At 43.2% G+C, this 23088-nt stretch overlaps 1 protein-coding gene and 1 long non-coding RNA gene across 4 annotated transcripts in view; both read right to left on the bottom strand.

Annotated features, from left to right (window-relative positions):
• Nucleotides 1–393: 393 nt before the first annotated feature.
• Nucleotides 394–20229, bottom strand: hsd17b12a (hydroxysteroid (17-beta) dehydrogenase 12a). The gene is given in 12 exon segments (XM_018685700.2): nucleotides 394–1671; nucleotides 1841–1990; nucleotides 2849–2866; nucleotides 2868–2915; nucleotides 3102–3183; nucleotides 4051–4085; nucleotides 4597–4641; nucleotides 4928–4992; nucleotides 5895–6002; nucleotides 7760–7835; nucleotides 8711–8757; nucleotides 19896–20229. Coding segments are annotated over 12 exon segments (993 nt in total). The 5' UTR covers nucleotides 20074–20229; the 3' UTR covers nucleotides 394–1530.
• A 796-nt stretch (nucleotides 20230–21025) lies between these two features.
• The window catches only part of LOC108889291 (uncharacterized), a 43722-nt gene continuing 41659 nt past the window's right edge, over nucleotides 21026–23088 (bottom strand). For all 3 annotated transcript variants that reach the window (XR_007813995.1, XR_007813996.1, XR_007813997.1), the window contains one exon: nucleotides 21026–21979. This is a non-coding gene — a long non-coding RNA (uncharacterized LOC108889291). The remainder of the gene's footprint in view (nucleotides 21980–23088) is intronic.

Raw genomic sequence — 23088 nt, 5'->3', positions numbered from 1 at the left:
GGAACTAAAATCCAAAACTATAGTTCCGCGTACATTTATTATTTGATAGTAACTGCTAAAATTCAACTTTGAGATACGTGGACTTTACATGACCATTTTCATTTTAAGCTACTTTATTCTTTTACAACTCAACATTTTAGGGTGATATATTTTATTTTATGATACTTTGACAACTGTTGTTAATGGGATCAGTTTATGAAATAAATAATAAACTATCCAACAGCATGTATTTAGAGTAAGACCTATATGTTGCATTTAGCTGCTTCCATGTTGATGCATCAATAAAGACAACAGTGTATTAGCACAAGGGTTGCGGAGCAGTAACCTTTTATAATCTAATATTTTGGTGCATTGAACATATGCACACATACAAACTTATGCAAGACAAAACACTTTGGTATATGCCAGAGCTTTTATTAACAAATAGTAGAAAACATAATTTGCCATCAGCGTGGTAAATGTAAACAGTGCATTTTACATGTAGAAATTCTTTCATTTTTTTTTTTTTTAATTTCTAAACACATTAAAAGACTCTTTACAAAGGAAAAGCATTCACAAGGCCATTGAGTTAAGCATAGGTCAGACCAAGTCATATAGGGTATTCAACCGTTTCCAACACCAACTGTAAAGATGTGCAATTCCCCTGTTTTTACAGCAGATGTTTGGTAGCGTGTGAACTAGTTTGAATGTAAATGTTTTCTTTTGGGTTTACATTTTGATTAAATAAGGCAGAAAACTGAGCAACTGTGCAGTTCACATAGAAACAGCACCAGTTTACAGTTAATCTTAACGTCTTAATACCTGCTCATTGAATCTGACAGTTTCCAGCATTGATATCAGCAGAAAGGCACTTGTGCTTAAAGCAACAGTGAATGATAACTATGAAAACTTTGGTTTAGAACAAGCGATACGTTGGTGCAACAGCAACCCACCACAAAGTATCAGTTTAAATATAGTGTAAACTCTCAATATCTTAGGAAGAAAGGAATGAGCCAGAGGACGATAACAGCTTAGTGATGCACATAACAGCTTAGTGATGAAAGCAGAGGTTGCCATCTTTAAATGGCTCAATGGTTTGTAAACAGGACTAGATTGAAAGCTAGTCTTAAAAGGTCTGAGTTTGGCTCATGTGTTCGTACAAATGTAAAATAAATAATTATACATATATATATAAAAAAGATGCCCACCACCATTTCCACTGCTTACAACAGCAGGGTTAACAACTCACTATTTTTTTGGTTGTATAAATTCCACCATCAGTGTCAGTGACAAAAAATATTAATGTCCTTTGCCAAGAGCAGCATTTTATCATTGTTTCAGCTCCTGCCTTCTTTGGTTATTTCTCTCCAGACAAATCACATTAGGGCAGATTGCCATACATAAGCTTGCATTTTTACCAAAGGCACAAAGGTGAAATCTCAGGCAACCCTGGAAAAATCAATCACTCGCACACAAAACACTATCTCCTCTCCCTAAACGCTGCACTGGGTCAGAACAGAGCAGCTGCCTGTAGAATCGCCAGCAGTCTTCCTATTCGCTCTTCAGACTCGCTCCATTCCTCTGCTCCCGCAGCTTCCTCCTCTGCAAGTATCCCGTACGCTGCAGACGGTTCATCCTGGCTCCCAGGAAGATAACAATACTGCTCGGGACCAGCTTGGTGGTCACCCAACCCTGTGAGGAAACAAACAAAACAAAGATGTATGGGTTTATAATGATTTTAAACTTCAGCTTTCAGTCACATATTTCAGTGTCTGTAAGTCTGGAACCCCATAACTAAGAGGAACATCTAAGTTTACTTGATGTATTTGTGTCTCAGTATGTTGAGATTTCCAATTCTTACCATGACAGCATGGGGGAAGTAGCCATTGGTCTGGCTCTGCAGACCCACAGTGGTGAGCTCAGCGGCCACATAGCGCTCTGGGGTGGGCTTGTCCAGGGTGGGCTTCCTGATACGAGTCATCTTAGTGGCCACAAAGAAAGGCAGCACACTCTGCAGAAAACAAATGAATAAAAAAAAACCATGTAAAATAATATTAAACAACAAGAGTATCTTAAAAAGAATTCCTGGCCTAATCACAGAGATTCCCTGTTCCTCAGGTTAGTATAAAAACTGTGTCTTGACTTAAATGACAAAACAGCACAAACATAAAGGTGTATGAGGAGCATTTAAATGAGATCAAATGTGTCCTCTTGTGAGACTGACCACTGGCACTTTTTAAAATTAAAATATATGAAATCTTTGGTGAAAACTGGTCTGGTGGGTTATCAGGTGAAAACACACTCAGGGTTTGCTGAGGTGAAACTGTTGTACACACTCCAGCCACAGGGTGGTGCATGAAGGACTACTATAGAGGGCGCTAAAAACAGAACAAACAAGCCTTATGTGGAACAACATATTTTTTAAAAATGCCTACTGCTGAAAATAAAGGGATAAAAATGGCATATGAGAGGCATCATTCATGAATATGTATCTATTCTATTGCCCCTCAGGCAAGGATTGGATGAGAGCAAGGAGGTGGATTTTTTAACTTCCTTGAAGTATCAGAGGGAAATATTTCACATCCTTTTCATATCTGTCTACAACAAATGTCTTAACACATCTTCTCTTCCACTCATTTTCTCTTTGTTAATAAACTTAAATTCGAGTTATTTCAAGTTTTGGTCTACAGCGCCCAGTGCAGTAGTTACAATCAAAAATTAGTACCAAAACAAACAGTTACACTCTTTTGCGTCTTATTAACTCTCTCTAATCCTCCGTGTCCTCACAGCTCAGAACACCTTCATGGGAAAGTTTTGCACTGAAAACTTCCAATGCATGGTATAAGACAAAGACAAAGCCCAAACACACCTGAATGATGATGCCCTGACGTCCTGTACTCCTCCTGAAGGCCACGAGAGAAGAAATCCACAAAGGCCTGCACACAGAGAAGGATGAGAGAGTCAAATTTAACATGTCAGACTGAAAAATGTTGGTCAGCCTCCAGAGCAATGATGGGCTGCCCCAAAGAAACAAGGAGATACTAAGTAATATTATTAAAAATGAAAATCTGTTTTCAGAGAGAATTCTTGCTCGTTTACAAAATGACAGATGTTGCACAGACCTTTGTGGCAGAGTAGACTGTGAGCAGAGGGACGGGGTACATGCCACTAGCAGAGGAGATGTTAAGGATCACACCTTTGGACCTGAGACAAAAAAAAAAAAAACACAACAAAGCAAATTTAAGACAAGAACTTTGCTTTGTGTCTGTAAAGCTGAGACAACAATCAGAACTGCAGCAGTGACAAGTCCAGGTCAAAATGATCATCACAGAGGCTTCATTGTTCACTCTCAATTATGTCAAATCGGGAAAGACTGGTAAAAACCACCAGTTTCAATCCTGCTGCAATAACACAAATTTACATCACAGGGCTTTCCTCAAGATGTGAAGCACTGATCCCAGAGCTGTGCAAAAATGTATTTTCAGACGTGTTTTTAAGCCCTTATTTTTTCTTTAAATCCACAAACTTTCACTGATTTCCCATGCCTGTGGGAATCCTGTGTCTGTACACATTCAGCACACTGACAAATACACATAAAGTCATGTTCCCCACACACATACACACACACTGAAACAGTATGGTAGTGGCCGTGTGCGTTGCCATGGCAGCCTGTTGCTGCAGTGATGTAGTGGAGCGACGCTCCAGCCTCACACGGCACCAAATGTGCCTGAGCTGTTATTGGCCAGCAGGAGTCACATGGGAACAGAGCAGCCAATCGGGTGGGAAGAGCACTTTGTGTGAATTGAAAGCTTGTCAGCATTGCGAACAAAGGAGGAGAGGGAAAGAGATGCAGTGATGGAAAGGGCTTGGGGAGGATTTATTGTACCCCTTCTCGATAAAAGAGTCATCTTTATAAACAGTAGTCTCCCAAATAATACTCTACAGAAACAAAAAGGTTTTTGTTTAATTTTGAGATCCCTCGTGCTGCTCTGTGCCAAAATCCCTCCTTCACGACACTGATATTTGACTGCAGTCATGTCGCAAAACATGGAAGCCTATCATTTAACTCACCTCTCAGCCATTCTGGGCAGCACCAGACGGGTCATCTAAAAGAACAACAACACAAGCTCAGTTAATGTCAACCATCACACAAAAACAACGACAAAACTCATGAAGGAGAACAAGGGGATTGGAAAAGAAGGGAAAGACTTTTATATACACACACACACACACACACACACACACACACACACTATATATATATATATATATATATATATATTAAAAGACTAAAAGTAGGAGGGAGAGAGAGACAGGCAGAGACCGACAGAGAGAGAGAGTTGCGTGGGTGGCGCGTACAGACAGCGTTGGTGTAGTCCACCGTTGCTTTGGGAACAACTGAGACACTGCAGGTACCATGGTAGAAACAGCAGAAGAGGAGGAGGAAAAAGAAGAGGAGGAGAAGAACAAAAGGGGGGGAAAGTGAGGAGGAAAGTAATACTCATGGATCAACTTTAAACAAACGCTCGGGGCATGAAATAAATGTGTAGTTTGTAATCACAGGGCTGAATGTTTCTTGAGTATTTCCTCTCTGAAGAGCAAAAGAGACAAACTTACTTGGCACACTGAGGTCATGTTGACATTGATCATATTGGTGATGAACTGAAACACAGAAAGCACCGGTCAGCTAAACACTCACATATAAAATCATGTGCTAATACACCGCAGAGCAAACCGATCATCCAAAATAAAAAGAGGTAGCAGGTATTTGCAAAATAGATCAAATATTACAAAGCTACGAGGCAAAGAGAAGCTTTTGAAAAATTATGAATTCATTTGCCTTTTCAGATATGTTGATATTGGATTCTTTAAAAAGCACAGTAAACTGGCAGCAAGAGAGAATTTTCATCTACACATAAAGATGAAATAAGAAGAAATAAAAACTCACGTTGTCCAGATCAGGAATGTGGAGGTAGTACTCAGGGTAGGGGTAAGACACACCAACATTGTTGACTGTTGAAGACAAAGAGGGGGAAAAAGTAATTATTCTACTGTTTTCATAAAAATAACCTGGTGCTGGAAAACTCAAACTAGCTTAAATTTCTACCACAAGGTGGCAGCAAAAGCAAACAAGATACAGATGAGCATTTACTCCACACTAGACACAGCCACACCTTACAACCAGCAGAGCACAACTGGTATCATAAAAAAAAGGACAAAGAGTTCCTTAAATGTTCAACTAAAAAGTACAGTGCAAACTTTAGAGTCTGCATGTCTAAAAATAAAATCAACAGCTGAGATTTTAGTACAACTTTAAACTTATACGATGACTCGTGATATTGGTGTCAGAATAACATTTTCTGAAAAGTCTTTAAAGCTTGTTGAAGGCTGAGGATGCATGTCTCAGAGAAGTGGAGGATAAGAAAAATGTTCTTTTCATGCACAACAGTAATGATTATTTCTGCTCTGGCAACAATGTCACAATAATTAAATCAGACCTTAAACACAAACCAAGACAAGAGTAAGTGCATACTGCCAACTTTCCCAGATGGCAAAACTACAAAAGAGTCCATTCAAGTTTCTACACAAGTGATTTTAAAATGTAACATGAACCAAGTTACTTTAATATGTGTAGTCTACACTGAAAGGGAGATGTGCCAACAGTGAAACAGAGGCCATGCTCAAAACTCCTGCAGCAAATGCAATGTATCTCGTGTGTAGTTTGTCTTGTGCTGTTGCTTTGCTCTTAAGGATAGGGCTTTATCATTTATGTCCTTAGTTTGCTGCACTAAAGACAAGACAAAACCAACATCAACTTAAAATGAAAAGTCATCGCTGGATGGAGCAGAGGGATGAATGTACACACTGTCCTGGCGTCAGAAGTTTGGGAGACAGAAAAAAAGGTCAACTCTTACCAAGAACACCAATCTCTAGACCAGTCAGCCCCGCCTCGATCTTGGGGTAGATGTCTGTCTTGCCAAAGTCAACCGCAATGGTTCTGGTCTCTACTTTATACTGTTCCTCTGTGAAAAGAGAGACAAGCATCCATTAATTATGAGTTTACAATGATATCGATGCACAGCAATGAATAGAAAGAGTTTTCAACTGTGGAAAAGAAAGTAACATTGTTCAGCTGGCATGAGAAGATGAAAGATCAGAGGGATGTGTGTTTAAGATCAGTTATCTTAGTGAACAATCATGCCTTCACACTTCACACTCATACCACACATTCATGTGTCACAAGTCGACCGGCACATCATACAAAAAGCTCATTACGTGGCCCCAACAACAGAGCATCCCCCTGTTTCAAAACCCTGGATCCATTCAAATGAAACCAGTCACTGTCTGGCTCGAACTGAAGAGGGCACTGCGTACCAACAAACCAGCCGAGCAATCTTCTCCCTCCTCCCTCCCTGCCTCCCTCCTCTCTCCCTCCACTCCCTCGTCATGTTTGACGCGCCTGCTGCAATTAGAATTTATTGTCCAAAGACTCGTTTAGCTGATAGGTGGCGGAGGGAGTTATAAGAGGAAAATTCCTGGGATGTGCCTCGGCAAAGACCAGTAGTGTGTCAGTGTGTGCTCGGTCAGAGTTGAGATGAGATTAAAAAGGGGGTGGGTGGGGGAGACTTGGGAGGGATGTGAGGTGGGGGTGAGTAAAATAAAAAAAGAGGGGGTTATGGGTTGGAGCCTGCCTGAAATCTATAACCAGTTTCTATTCTTAAGACATCACGACCACTGTGAATGCATGTCAAAGAAAATGATAAAAGCAGTTTAAGATATGACGGCAAAGAAGCAGAAATATTAGAGCTCAGGTTGCCAGATTGGAGGAGTAATTTTGGGTTGCCAGGTCGGTGCGATCAAGAGTCAAATGAGATGATTGCATAAGATCGAGCGGAAAAACATTTCCAACAATGAAATTATAGGTGGGACAGGGTGGGTTGCCCAGCTACATGCTGAGAAGGGGGGGTTTTGTCAGACTAATCGTGAGGGAGGAGTGCCAGAGTTTGGCACGCCGCACCCCGCTCGTGACTACCCATCAGCCCCCTCTGTGGACTTGAAGCACGACAGGGGAAATTGCGCTGTGGGAGACGTCAGAGACAGATGGAAAGAGAGCGAGTCGGGGAGAGGGCACTATTTGAACAAGGGGGGCCACTCACCATTCAGTCTCTGTTCAAACTTGGAGACAGGCCAGCAAAGAGGGGGAAGAAAGTTTTTTTCCTTTCATACGGAATCTCATTTACTATTTGTGGCTTCCGTTTGTGTGGACTTGAATATGGAAGGTCTTTAAGAAATATGTCAAAAGGAACAGGTTGGTCCACAAGTTTCCTTAATCAGCTCAGATATTTAATCTGTCCTCAGACTATCAGCAAGGAAATGAAACACAGCCTGCTTTGTTAGCTTGTTTCCTATTCACCAGCACTCAAACAGAATAAAGGCATGACTTAGCAGGATGCAGAAGAGCGTGAAAAATGGGATTTACAAGATAAATCTGAAGAGTGAAACTACTCACAAAATTACAGATTCTGTGAAACAAATACACAGTGTTTTTGAAAATGAAAGTTGCAACACTTTGTGTAGAGTAGAAATTCTGTAATATTGTATTCCTTCTGTACTGAATATATTCTAACTCCTTAGGTTGAGGACGTGCCCTGTTATCGAGGTCTGGGAAACCCTGTAGCCGATGGGGTGGAAGGTTGCACGTCACTGGCTGCCCATACACACATCCTCCTCCTGAACAAGGTTTCCATGATGTTGTGGAGACAAACACACACACACTTACCAAGTGACTTGGCCACGTCATCCAGCTTGTCCTGAGAGCGACTGATCAACATCATGGCAAATCCACGACGAGCCAGCTAGGAAAGAAAAAAAAAAAAAGGTTAGCAACAGATGCAGAGTGTAGGCAACTACAGACAGCAGTGAGAGGAGACAAAGTTTTAAACTTAAGCGACCAGAAATCACATATACATTATATGACAACTGTGGATCAGATGATTGGCAGAGCACTGGTTAGTTATCATCCAACATGTATCCATAAGCACACTTGCTGTGCTCACTTTGTTCGCAGAAGAGAGACTTTGACTAACTGCTTCAGAGCAGAAAGGAGTTTTGAGAACATCCGACTTTACATATGATGGTGGTAATTGACATCTGAAATTATGAAATGACATCTAAGCTCAGTCCAGGTTGATCTTTGGGTACGTGGGCAAATGTACGTGTGCATCTCCGATCATTTGAGATGATGTGCTTTAGGGCAGAGAAGAGAACTGATCATGTGCCATGTGAAAGCAGCATTAGTGTGTTTGCATGTTTAAATGTTAACATGCTTAAAAACCCTGCTTGGCATAATACACTTGGTAAAATGGTGGCCTGCCGTTGCGTGACAAGCGGCTAGCCCCACTGTAGCACCAACAGCAACAGTATGAGTCAAAGGCCCTACGTGACTATATTATACAGCCAGCACGCCCACACTGGTATGGGCCAAACACGTGGCAGGGTAGCCCCTATTCAACGTGTGCCTGTTACCTCCGTATGAGCTCTTGTTGCCGAGCCTGTGCTGAAGTGTGTGTGCATATGTGTGTGAGGACTCTCTTCCACGTTAATAGGCCTGTAAGAGCTCTCCCCTACCGTGGCCTATGAGTGAACACGGAGTGTGTATGTGTGTGTGTATGCATGAGTCACAGCTTTCCCTGTGAAAGAAATGAAATAAATAAGGGTCCAGGAGCCTCACCTCCTCCGCATAGGATTTCCCGATTCCATCCGTGGCTCCCGTCACAACTGGAGAGAGACAGAAAGTAGAAAAAGAGGTCAGTATAGGTTCTCTGCACAACACTCTGAAGCAGAGCAGAGGTCAAGTCAACTTCTGTTCACCTAATGAGGGAGTGGATATTCTTTAAAGCCCCTAAAACTCAGAATTAATGATCTGATTGAAGCACTGGTTTCACTTTGCATGTTTAATCTAGATTCAATACCGGCGCCTGATTCTAGAGTCACTCATTACACTGGCACTATGCTATATGCAAAGTTTGTGTTATCTTTCCATCTTGTGACAGTCACACATAACATGCACACAAATCTGATCCTCTTTGTTCACAGGCTTATGGCACACCCTCACTTCAGGTTCGACCACTTCAAGTTGTCACCATAATGGCTCGGAGTCCTGATATGGAGTTAAGCCCAGGGCACTTCATGGGTGACAGACGGACAGTTATATGAAGCAAATCTGTTGGCGGACACTCCCCGCCGTACTATTCACCTGCTATTTGGAAAAAGCCTCTTTCTAAGCTCTATGATGACAACTTTTTCCATCAGACAAATAACGTTTCTATTGAGTGAGATGCTTACAGGGTGTCCATTCTCAAAGTGCACATGCAAGCTTGTGCAGTTCGATTTTGGAGCATATAATACAACCGACGATGGTATAGATAGGAGTTAAATCACAAAGGCTGAGCTACAAAGACAACAGAGTGGACGGAGATTGTATAGAGGTGGAGATAAGATGATACAGATTAAAGCAGAACAAAGATAGAAGAGGGTATAGGATTCACAAAGCCTTCAGCACCCACTGATACCATCACGTATCAGGGTTTCTTGCAGATGAACTCAGTCTTAAAAACACTTGAGTTTAGTATACTGACAAATCTGACTGGCAATGATTAAATCAAGTGTTTAGACAAAAGGTGGAGGAAGGAGAAATGGTGGCAAACCAGAAGGGAGCAGGATGATTTGGTAAAAGCAGAGGACAGATTTCACAGAGGCACAACAAAAGACGGTAAAAGAGGCCGAAGCGTGAGGAGGCGAAGACAGAGAGGGGAGCTGATGTTCTTCTTGTGTTCAGAGTTCTCCTCACCTTGTCAAGCAAGCAGGGCTATTTTTAAACCTTCACTGCCCATCAACCCCTGCCCCTGCTTGACTGACTGAGGATAGGGGGGAGAAAGGATGGATGAAGGAGGGAGGGAGAAAGAAGAACAAGAGGAGGTATAAAAATGGACACAAGGCAAACAAAAAAAAAAGGGTGGTGGTAAAGGGGGGGTTGGGGTACACACGGATAGACACGCACACATATAGTTGTGCATCATGAATATATTATTAGCAAGGCTTGATGAAAGATTAATAGAGGTAGAGGACATTCACTGGCAAAGAGCTGGAGAGCAGGAAAAAGACAAGATGAGAGAGGGGATGCAGAGAGGAGGGAGTGATGACGAACATAGAGCGGGAGAAAGGAGGAGGGTGAAGTGGGGTAGGGAGGGTGGGGGAGATGGAGGGGTGAGGAGGGATCCTAGGGGTGGCTAAAAATAGAACTGGAGCAAAGCAAGAGAACGAATGAGTGAAGGAGAAAGAGACAGAATAGAGATGGCAGTGGAGGAGTGCAGGAGGGGGGGAAGAGAAGAACAAGTGAGTGAATGAGAGAAGAGGAGTGAGAGCGAGAGAGAGTAGCACAAAGTCAAAAGTGAAAAGAGAGCAGAATCCCTGGTTATTTTTAAACCTCCCCCGTGTTAAGAATGAAACGCTCCGTGGCAGAAAAGCCTCAATGGGTGCGGGCTGTACCAAATCAGGCTCTCGCTGCAGATGCAGGTGGGGGCAAACAGAGGCATGGAGAGGCTACATTCACTGCAAAGTAAAATGGCTGAGGGGGGAAAAAGAGACACCAACCACCTCAACATAAAATAAGCTTCTTGTGAAGTGAATAAGACCTATCTATAAACACACACATGCCAAAACAATACTAGCAATATTACATCAAAACTGAGCCGGAAACCGTATAAATCAGCCTCTTTTCAGATGACTATCATGCAGGTTTTGAGTTTATCTGATGAGTGTTGAGGGAGTATGATGAACATGAGAAAAGAGAGGAGCCTGAAGCCATTCAGATCATGAGAAATCAACACGACTGGAGTTACAAGGAACAGCCAGTGAGCCTTCTCTGAGACATCTTGTAACCAACAAGTGAAGAAAAGCCCCGACTGATAAGGAATACCTTCTATGATTCTCAAACCAGGCCTCCAATGCCTTGGGGGAAGAAATGACAGCACCACGTCAAGTATCAGTGCTCTGACCACATTCCAGTCACATGGGATAACAGTTTTACCCCAAAGAGAGGTGCCTGGGATGCACAACGTTTCACCGCATGACTGAGTTTCAGGTACAGAGAATTGCACCTGCGTGGAAGAATGTGTTATGCTCCAAAATGCACGTACTGCATCACTGAACTTTAACCTGCGTGCAAATGTGTTCTTTGCGCGTAAAATGCATGTACAGCATCATCCTTTCAACTGACAGTTAAGAACATACGAACAGTGTGCTACGTGTCAGACTGTGCATACATGCCATGCATTTTCAGAATACTGTAAAAAGAAGCATCAATCTCAGCTCTACATTTGTTTTTCTAAAAATAAATAGGTAAATCTCTCCAAAAAGATGACTGGCTTTCATCTTCCCATTAGTCAAGTCTGCTGCATTTTAAATGGAAAACCTCCACTCTGCAGGTTAGTGGAGATGCCACTATTTTGGCTGTTTAGTCTTTAAATTCATTCAATAGATATCCTTTTATCAAAACATCATTAAAGAATGTTATTCTTGCACAGCCATGAAATCAAAGTCTCAGAAAAGTTTAATATAAGAACAGACAAGAATCTGCCCGTTTCAGGTGACACTTAAAGAGCTTCCACTCCTGCCCTCTTAAATGATTTAGTACAGATGTCTACTTGTTTAAACAGAAGTAGCAATTTAACAAAAAACTGCTTAAGCGCTGTGATGGAATTAAAAGGAAGAGTGTAAAACAGTGTAGAACTGTGGTATGTAAAGAGGATTTTGTGGGGTGGATGGAAAAGTGGGGGCAAAATACAGTGGAGACGGTCTGCAAATAATCCCTCCATCCTCTCAAAAAGTGAACAGCTGGATTAAAATAAAAAGAGAAATAAACAGTGAGAACGTCAGAACTAAGAAATTATTTTAGCGCTACTTCTTTAAAGGACACTTTATTTTTACTTGTGATTTTCCACTGTGCATTTGACGGCCAAGCCCCTCCTCCCTGCCCCTCTTCCCCAGGTCTGATGCCCCCTCCCCACAAAAACAAAAAAAATCCTTGTGCTGTACTTATGAATGATTACACTCCTCCCACCCATTATATAATGGTACCATTTTCTCAATAAACGTTGTCTAGGGAGTGAGTGAGAGTGAAGTGTGTGTGTGTGTTTGTGTGTGTATAGTACAGTGTGATGAGGACACAGAGTTCCTCTCGAGTCTTAAGACATTTCCTTTTTTAGCTTCTGAGTCTCCTTTTTGCATATATCATTAGTGCAATGAACACAAGAACAAAATAAATATTCTGAGACATTCCACGCCCAATATGTTCAAATAATTTATGGATTTATGGAGATAAAATAACAACAAATCATTATCAGCCACACCTGAAATACAACAGAATGAAATTTGATGCCAGCTTTTCTCCTGTAATTGACAACCCTTCAATGATGAACCTACACTGGACAAATAAACCGAGGAAACACAAGTCACCTATTCAACTCTTCTACTGTACAAGCAGAACACAGTGTCCAGAAAAAATCCCATTGTTCAGTTCTGTCACAAACACACATACATACACACCCCAGTGCTCCCAGCAGGACTTAATTCCCTTCACGTGAGCAATGCATTACATCTGTGACACACACAGATGTAATGTAACAAAAAGGGTCTACGCAAGCAAGCACGTGAATGACAGCAGCACCACTGACGCTCAGAGAAGACGCAGGCTGACAACAAAGGGTGAATTTGTGTTGATGGGGCAACCACGTATGAGAGTGATGTGTGCAATGAGAAAAAAATGGAGATTCAGGAGAGGCCAGTGAAGAGGAGTGTGTGAATCCATGAATGTATGCATGTGTGTACTGGCAGGGGGGATGTGTGCACCACTGCCTCTCATTCATTCCCAGCAACACAGCTCTGAACCCAGTTTCCCCCATTCCTACGCCTCTGAGAAAACTGGTCCACCATGCTGGCTCTGAAGTGCCCTGACGGGGGCGCGTTTGCACCGCAGCTCTGCTGCGCTTAGTGCTGCACATCACGTCCAGAGGTATTGACATCCCCCAGCCTTTTCTGTCTCCCTCCCTCCCTCTCTCCCTCTCTCCCTCCTCAGCAGTGGAGCAGCCCCTGCCGCTGCCTGCTCACTATTCCGTGGGTCTAAAAAAAGCAGCAGGAGGAGTAAAAATAGCAGCGCGCCAGCACTGCCTCGTCTGGGAGCTGCCTGCCTGCCGCAGCACCTGAATACCAACAAGATCCCCCACCACCATCACAATCACCACGACGACCAGGCTGCAGCTGCATCCTCAGCCCTCCACCTAAACCCCCCCGTTGCCAGCACAAGCACTGCAAGCTGGGAGGAAAAAAAAAACTCACAGAAGATGTGATCGGATGAGCAGTGGAAGAAGAACAGGGTGATCACAAAGCCCTATCTGCTGATGCTTGTGAAGAATCGTTGATTTAGATTACGTGGACTGCATGAGGAGGCACGTGTACGAGGATGAGCAGCTCATAATAAAAAGGGAAAAGCTCAAATCTTTATGAATATGGAGATTCAGATTTCTATTAATTCACTGATTATTCCTTCTCGAGATGAAGGTGTGCAGATTAGTAAAATAAGCGGATCTAGTGTTTAGTTGTAGAGAAATCTAGCATGGTCTTAACTATCAGTTACCCACAGGCTGAGGTTTTTTTTTTTTGGAAGATTCAACTTCCTATGCAAAGAGAGTGAGACAGGACTAAAATGAGCGCAAAAACTCCCCCCTTAACCCTCCCCACCACCACCAAATCCCCAATTAAGATTCTCAGTGAGGAGAGACTGCGGTCCTTGTATGCCCCGCTCTTGTTACGTACTGTTATGTAATCTGTCGCACCCCAAACTCGCCTATCAACGAGCAGCCCCTCCTACCTCAGAGGGAGAAAAAAAAGGGATGGGAGGGAGGGATGCAGCAGAAGATCCAAAGACAGCCTCCCCCCCTTTGCCTTCCCTCCCTCCCCACCTAACCCAAACACACACCCCATTCTCCATCCGCCTACCTTCTACATTCAAGCACACACACACACACAGCTTTAAATAGCAGGGGAGAAAAGTCACATGGGTAATATAAAAGTCGACAAAAATAAAGCTTGATCGGGCCGGGGGAGGGAGAGAAATGAGGGGAGGGAGGGTGAGAGACAGAAAAAGAGAACATGTACTTTAGAGCAGCCCAAGATAGAAGCAGCATCTATATTTGGGTACAGAGCAAAAAATAGTTCCGTCCCCCCCATCACCACCTCCCTCCCTCCCTCCTTCCTTCCTCCAGTCACATGCCTTGTTTTTAAAAAAATCGATAGTTTCCTTCTCCACAACTACTTGGTCTGAGACAAGGTGATTTTTGAGCAGGAAACAAACTTCACTATTATTTAGAACAGACTGTACTGTGTGGAGGCTTTTGTTTCAAACAAAGCCCGCAGCAGGTGATTTCACTTTATTAGTCCGTCCTCTCTGACTGAAGGGGTGTCAATCAGTGAAATCACCTGCTGGAGTTTCTAGTGGAGCGGCATGAAAGTCTGCAGATAATGCCTGTGGTGAACTGGTGGATCCTCTACAAATGTAATGACAGTTTAGAAGCAACTTGAATTTTATTACTCAGGTGGATGACGCCCTGAAACATGTTTTATCACCAACAAATACACAATGTACCCATGACTGCCGATTCCAACCCTGAACAGACATGTCATCCATCAGGAGTTTCTGCTTGATCAGCTTAAAAACATTTCCCCATTTTTCTCTCTCAATCCAGTCAAAACCCAGATGTCTAAAACTACATGAACCCTTTGTACATGCACACTAACTACCTCACACACCCTGTCCTGATCCAACAGATTCTCAGCTGAGGGATATGTTGTTTGTATTCGTACAGAGGTTAGGTAATGACTTAGATCAGCACATGACTTCATACATTGTTCTGCTCGGGTTCGTCTCAGAAACTCTGCCAAAACCTCGAAGTACATTTCAACAGAAACTCACAACTGAACAAACCGCCTCTCTGGCATGTTGGACTGCAACCAACGTAAAAGTAGCGTCACTTCACAGAAGGCAGTAAACTACAAGCTCCAAATATGCTGGTGGTCCTGTATTTTGTGAATACACAACATGACTGAGCAGCTACTTCATTATTGCACTGGTATATACAAGATATGATTAGGCCTTGGAAAAGTTCTGTGAGGTGCTGTTGCCTAAACGAGACACATTTTGCTGAAAAGGAGTCATTTATGAGATGGTCTGTCAAAGAAACTCAAGCTAATGTCAGTTTACGCCTCTCAGTATTACCTTTAGGCTTCAAACAACCATTTAAGCTGAAATAATTATTCAGTTAAGTTAACTGACAATTGACATTTTCCTCATCATAAAGACCTTAAACATGATTCTCTATGGGTTTTAGACAACTGGTTAAACAAGCAACAAGCAACACACAAGCAACTTGAAGATACACAAGCAACTTGAAGATGTCACTTTAAGCTTTGGGAAATTGTACAGGCATTTTTTTTTTAACCTCTGACCTTTTGAAGGCCAAATAAGTAATCAAATCGATAATGACAATAATCATTAGCTGCAGCCCTAGACCATTTAACAAAGCTAAAGTAATGACCAATCACAAGCTACTAGAGGCAAACGTTATGTATTAAACTGTTCATATAGAAAACCTATGTCATAATTTAAGTCATGTGACAAAGAAAAGCACATCTAAGAGTTTGTAAAGCTACAGTGTTACAGTTAATGTTTTTTTGTACATAACAAATTACAAATAAAGGGAGATGGATGGAGAATAAAACTGGGGAGAAGAACAACATGCTCTGATGAAGATGATACTACAAATAGTGCAAGATATAGAGAAACAACACACAACACAACAGGCTGGATGGAGAGGAGAGATGGGTGCGATGGGGTGAGGGAGGGAGGGGAGGTTGAGAAGGGCTTGAAATGAGAGAGATGCAGAGGATTTTTTTCTCTCTTTTTTTTTTTTTACCCAGCATCCCTGGCTCTGGCACGTGTCACAGAGCGTGTTCATCACATGAACAGCAGTGTTCGCTCTCCCTCACTTTCTCTCCGCCCACACACACACACACACACACACACACACACACACACACACTAGCTCTCCCTCTCTCTCTCATACAAAGCACTAGGGGGAAGCACATTCACAAGGATGAACAAGTGGAGACCCTGCCTCAGCTGAAGCGCACACACATGGATAAATTTCATTCACATATGTGTATTTTCCTTACCATGAATGAAGCCTAATGCCTATTCATAAAAAAAACACAGAAAATTACTCTCTCATAATAATTAACGCTGCCCTCTGACTGAATCACCTCCAGCTCGTGTTGATGAACTTGTGTTATTCCTGGAGCCGAATCAAACTCAACAAAATTCTTGCGTAAGTCCTGACCCAAGTCTTTGTCACTCTTGTGCTGTGCTGATGAATGGCTGCATCCTTCTTATATAATAGGACCATTTTCTCAATAAACTCTAATGTCAAAGGGGGGGTGGGAGGTCACATCTAAGACCATGTCACATCACTATCCCCCTGCAAAAAGCTCCCTTTGGTCTAATTTACTTCCCTGTAATGGAGTTTTACACACACACACACACACACACTCAACAGAACAGACACTGGCTCCCTTATATAATATGGGATGCTGGGGGCTAAGAGTGGAGGAGGGAGCGCAGAGGAGAAAACTGAGCACTACTACACATTAGAGTGAAAAGCTGCTCCACTGGAAATAAAAGCATAAATACTGAACACTGCATCATAAAAACATGTGCTAAAATACCCTGAAATACTAGGAAGGAAAATGTTAATTCAAAGATTAAATCTCTGTTTGAAAGCTTTATAAAAATCATAGGAATTCTTCCCTTCCCTCTAATGCATCAATTAATCTTTTTCAAAAATATGCCAAAAAAAAGTGAAGTCTAAAAGATATCTCCTGACAGATAAAAATGTAATGTGCTCTAGAGGACTGCCATTCCTTCAATCAAGGTTTTGTCAAAAGGGAAAACTGAGTTGCAGACATGGATTGGGCTGGCAGGAGGAAGGGAAGGCAAGTGTGTGGATGCACAGTGCAGTAGAGAGGCTGGGGAAGCCGCCTTGACTCACGCTGCAGTGCTCCTGTTCTGCCACTAGGAGTCCCATCCACTAAGGGGAAGACCAGTCATTGGCAGAGAAACTCCAGAGTAATCCCTGCTCTGCTCTGCTCTGCTCTGCATGCAAGGGCTGCAGAGCTTCAACTCAACAGACACTAAGATGTCTGGTGATAAGACGAAAACAATTCAAAGAATTGCAAACGTGACCTTAAAGTCCACATACTCACAAACCTGTCTGACCAGGATATACCAGTTGTCTCCTGTGTTGTGTTAACAGCCATGTTGGTTGCAAAAAGCAACTGTTTCAAGCATGAGCAGAGTCGTGACACGTGGCACATATTCTCGAAAGCATCTCAGGCTAAGAACATTTTCTAATAAATAAAATGGTGTTATGGCTTATATTTTCCTTACTGTGGTTGTTTGACATCAAACATCATCACACGTAAACTCAGTAACTGCAAGCCTAAAGACAAACATGATTTACTAAACTAATTACTTAATTCAACTACAATGATGATTAAAATAAAGGATTTTTAAATTCTAACACCTGCACACTTTGAAAAGACATGACATTTCAAGCTTTGAATGTTTTCCCTCACAAAGACACATCATAGGTGTGAGGTTTGTACTAAACCCTGACTTGAAGTATTACACAACTGCACAGCTCTAGAGAGAGAAAGGATTTAGAGGAGGTAGAGAAGAAAGGAGGTAAATGATTGAAAATGCTACAAACTCAGTCTCATGCAGATTCTGTGGAGCAGCTACACACTACAACACAACAGGACTTCACATATTAGACTACTGTTGCTAACTGTGCATTAAAATAAAGAGCAATACAAAGCCTATTCACTGGTTGGAGGAAGTTTAACTTGTTGCAACAGGTGCCTCTGTCCTTTAGTGACAGGTGGAGACAGGGAGTAACAAGGTTTGACGCAAGTGCAGTAACAGAAATCACGCCACTGCCTAACCTGGCCAGACCTGCACATCTGGTACAACCAGCCGAGGAGAACACCTCATCTCTAGTACACATCTACCCCCCCCCAAATGTTCACTTCCTGCCAGGGCTTTAACCGTGATTGAAATGAGCCTCAGAGACTTGTCAGACTGGACTGGTGGCAGAAACTACCTTCAGGGAGAGGCAAGTTAAAAATCATAAGGAGAGGGTATAACAAGAGTAAATCACCGTGGAAAAGTTGGGTAACGGTTTTCATGAGCCTTTAATGTTAATGTTAAATGAGAATCTTTTCTTTAAAAATTATATGTCTGTGCATCTCCTACACGTTTAACACTGAGCTCTAAAATATCACAGGAATCTTTTTTTTTTTTTTTGGATAGTGGGAGTGCAGGAAGGAAGCCTCTAGTGCGTAGTTAGAGCTATATCTGACATGCTGAGGGTGGCGGAGGTGGAGTAAAAGGGGGAGTTGATGGGGGGTGGGGAGTAATCACAATTTCTATATGACCAATGGATGACGAAGCGAGGAACAAGCGCATGACTCATCGGTGTGCACCGGTATTCCTCCGCATATTTCCAGCAGAATCAGTGAAAAAACATGTACATTAGTCATTCCTAAAGGCACCCTACCTTTGCGTCATGCGTATCATTCCCTGGCTCACAGGGCATCAATTAAAACACCCCATTCATAAAAAAAAATGACGATTTGGAGGCAAAGTGCGTCACGGTTCATAGATAAACACACGGTCCTTTTTTTTTCCCAAAAAAGACAACAACGAGGATTCAAATCGTCCGGATCGCCTGGTTTTTGGGTGTTAGGGAGGAAAAAAGGGGCAAGATTATCAACCTATCCCGATGCAAACAGGAGCGCTCGGCAAATTGCGCAGCAAGAGGCTCCAGACGCAGCAGTCTTCGCCAAATAGGAGACTGGAGAAGTGGGTCAAGCCATGGCAGGGCGATTCCTGAGAGACTAGTCGGTACAAAACCAAAATACACTTAGATTTGACTGGTAACTCGCTCCTGTTTGGCCAAGCACGTTGAAAAAGTACGTTATAGAGTCAAATCCAATTAATGACGTTCTAATCTCGTCTAACAATATGTAGGGCAAACGGAATGGGACAGGTAATGTGACAAGAGGGAACGGTGAGCAAGGAACCGACGACACAACCACAAGCATGACAAAACACCGCCTGAATACACTGCTACACAAAGTGAGGTAAAAAGGTGATTAACACAAGTGTCAAGATGTTTGACAAACTGCCCCAATGTGACACATGTCGACAAGTTAAAAGCTCTGAAAATGATCTAGATGTGGGTCACGTTTTAATTGAGCATATGGGTTTGTCCTACATCATGCGGATGGGCTAATGTGGTTCAGTAGTGCGCTGGCTGAGAGCTCACCCACATAAAACAGCTCTCTGAAAAGTGCGCATAGCCTGCGCAATTTGGCTCCTGGCTCACCAATGTGGGGCATCCCCCTACCGCTCCAACTGTGGGTGAAAACGCTGATTGGAGCCCCTGGCAGCAGACTATGCTGTGTTTGACGCGAGGAGAAAAAAAAATCCCAATTGAGCTAATAAGGACCATTATCTTGTCAGTCAAACAGCTGCTTACCTGCGCCTGTTACGCAACGCCAGCCTCCCTTGAATTAAGCCACAAAAAACGCACCAGAATGCAGCCCTTCTTTGTGCCAAAGTGAAGTTTGAGCTCAGTAACCCCAGTCTGGTGTTTGTACGTCGAGTCCACCTGCCTACTTCTGAGCTGCCCTCTTCGTGACCGTGGTGTGGATGGCGTGAAAACTGATGTGACCCAACTCACCTGCCCATTTGCCCAGCTTCGGAGAGAGCAGCTGCCCGTTTCCCAAGACCCAGATCCTAAAGCCCGAGAGCAGTCTGTAGAGCAGCCACAGCGCCAGGGAGGCCACGGTGAACGCACCGACCCAGAAGAGAGGCGTCTCGGCCCTGCGGATCATCTCCTCAACGTTCTTCCAGTTCATGGCAGCGGCTCTCGGTGACTCGGTGTGTGTGAGAGTGTGTATGTGGAGACCTCAATTTTAGGCAATGTGCTCTAATTTCCAAGCCACAACGTGAGAGAGAGTCCCTTTATAAGGAGGTTGTAGCATCACACACACTCCCCCAACTCCCCCAACACTTGTCTAGCCTGATTTAAAGTGCACCGCCCACCTCCTACTCTGCACCGCCCTCCTCTGCTCCTCACAGGCTGCAGTGGCTGTCTCTCGGCCTATCCACCCCGCCGGTTGGTGCATTTGCATGTCAATCAACCCCAGAGCTTCCCCCATTCATTCGATTTTCTGTATGAAGCAGGGTGGGTCAAAGGGAGACCGGGATGAGGAGCGATTGGGCAAACATTACGGCAGCTCCCATCCGGAGTCTGTCATTGGCTCTCGCCAGAACAGGTTTGTCAGTTTCAGTCAGGATTATGAAACCCTCCAAACCCACGCTTTCGAAAAAAAACTGCCCATACCACTTTATGAATGAAAGGATGCTCTCATTGGTGAAAAATGTGCGCGTCCTCCCGCCCCTTGGAGAGCGTTTGGAGACGGTTTATTGGCCAAAGCGGTGCCAGTCTGTGAGGTCAGCCTGCCTCCACCTAAACATGAGTCACTCGTCTATTTTAGGTATTCTGTCTGCATCACACTGCTGATAACCACCAAAAAATGTGGGAGCAAGTGCAGTGAGACTTCTTGGTGCATAGACTCACTCGTGTTGCGCCAGATAACGCTTCCACACTCGCCTCTGCCGCAACATGCGCAAGTGCAGCCCCTCAAAAAGGAAAAACTACAATTCCCAGCCCAACTTTCGCCTTTTTTTTCTTTTTTGCAGACTCTCGCGAGATTGTCCCCGTCGTAGTAAGTTCCCCCTCCAAAACATTGAGGAGGGGGAGATGTGATGTGATGTGTGTGTTACATAAACACCGAGACAGGCATGTGAATTCCCATCGCTTTATTTCACTGTTTTTGTAACATTTCCAGTCATGCTCACAGGCGCTGGATGCTTCAGCACAACCGACTGTCACGATTCTCTCCTCAGCAGTGTGTGCTCTCTGCTCCTCACTCCGACCCAGAAAGGCTGTTTGCAACAACATTTTGTAGTCTCCAATACACCCCCTGTGCCGCCATGCTTCCTGTCTCCCTCCTCTCTCTCTCTCTCTCTCTCACACACACACACACACACACATACACAGACACTCACACACCCAAACTAAACATGAAATTCTGACAAACCGAGGCTGTGAGGCTCAAAGTAAAGGCTGTCATGTACTCAGCAGAGGGAAGAGAGTATAAAAATGTGTCTACATGCTGACAGTCGGTCATGCAGCTGCTCGCATTCTTTGACACAAGTGGAGGGATCGAAGTCAACGTGACACCGGGAGGAAGGAGCAGCAAGTTGTGTAACAATTTCAAACGGGATGAAATTAAATGTGTTACTGACCAGGTGTCTCTCACTCACTGTTGCAACGTGCAGAGTGAAAGTATATTTACAAAATGTCATTTTTAACTAAATAATCTTCAGTAAAATCACTTTGGCAGCAGTGATTTTGTATTCTGGCACGTTTCCACACACGATATTATACATTCATCTAAAAATGAATAAATATTTATCACCTTACAGGACCTAATTTTTGCACACAGATATTTGCCAACAGATTTCACATTAAAATAACACATGCACAGCATTTCAGTGTGGTGTAACACAGCCAGCAAAGTGACATTAGAGAAACAAAAGTAGCCTCAGTGTGCTTATATTGATAAGATTAAAAATAATTTCACATATGACACACACACACACACACACACACACACACACACACACATACACACTCCTAACAGACGTTTTGAGAGTCCACCTTCACGTATCGGTCGTGTCCTTGCAGCCCAACAGCTGAAAACAAGAGAGAACATGTCGATTTAGTCGTGCACAATTCCCTGTGAAAAATCTCTACATGTGTCTGTGTAATCTGCAGGAGTGTAAACACACAGAGGAAGCACACACACACATCAAAACACCAGCGTGTCCAGCGCCTCCAAACACGCATGATTTTTGCATTTTTGTAGGATATTTTCAGTTTCAATATATCCAGATATTTCTGTCCTCTATTTTTTATTTTTTATTTTTACCGGTTTGTGCCACAACAACACCACAAAGTACAGCTTCTATTGTTTCCTGATTTCAGGTTTTTGTTTGTTTTGTGCACGGAAAGCTTTTTACCCCTCCCAGTATCGATAACCCTAAGTACACACACACACACACACACACACACACACACACACACACACACACACACACACATCCACCAGATCCTACAGCACAAAGCTTTTCTCACGTTTAAGTTTCTGCCCCCCTCCTCTAAACACACACACACACACTCTTTCTCTCACCTTATCAGAGTCAACACTAGCCCCATTTCGTCTAACACACACCCTAATCCCACCGTCCACTTTGACACTGCATCATGACAAATCAAATGTTCCGCCTGCTGTGTTACTGGGACCTTCTCTGTCCACAGATCCACACCACTGTGTCCACATTTTATCTCGTATTTTCTTAATATTAATAACCATGAAACAAAAGTTTGTGAGCAACAATTACCACAATTTTAGGAGGGAAACAGGCTCACGTCAGGGCAGCGTTTGGGAGTAATGTTTCCTCTGTGCTGATAATTCCTCAAATCACAAAATAATAATTTTTAAAAAATATCCCGGCTGTCATCACTGATTTCAACCATTTTGTTTTCACAAATAACCTTAATATAAGCTGAAATTTTGTTGCCAGTTTTGTACTTTATACACAAACTTTGCCGGAGCTTGGAGCACAGGTCATTAACGTGTTTCCCTTTTCTTTTTAATTCTGTCTTTTGTGTGTCGCTGTCCACCTCCGTGGTGCTGAAACGCGCATTTCAGCACCGCAGACTTGGACAGCGACGCGCAGAAAACCCCCCTCTGAAACATTTACAGAGCTTCTCTAATGTAAATGATCGACTCCTGCCCTGC

The sequence above is a fragment of the Lates calcarifer genome, linkage group LG10, assembly GCF_001640805.2.
Source record: "Lates calcarifer isolate ASB-BC8 linkage group LG10, TLL_Latcal_v3, whole genome shotgun sequence".
Lineage (NCBI taxonomy): Eukaryota > Metazoa > Chordata > Actinopteri > Centropomidae > Lates > Lates calcarifer.
Note: the sequence above shows the minus strand (reverse complement) of the source record. Positions and strands in the feature narration are given on the sequence as shown.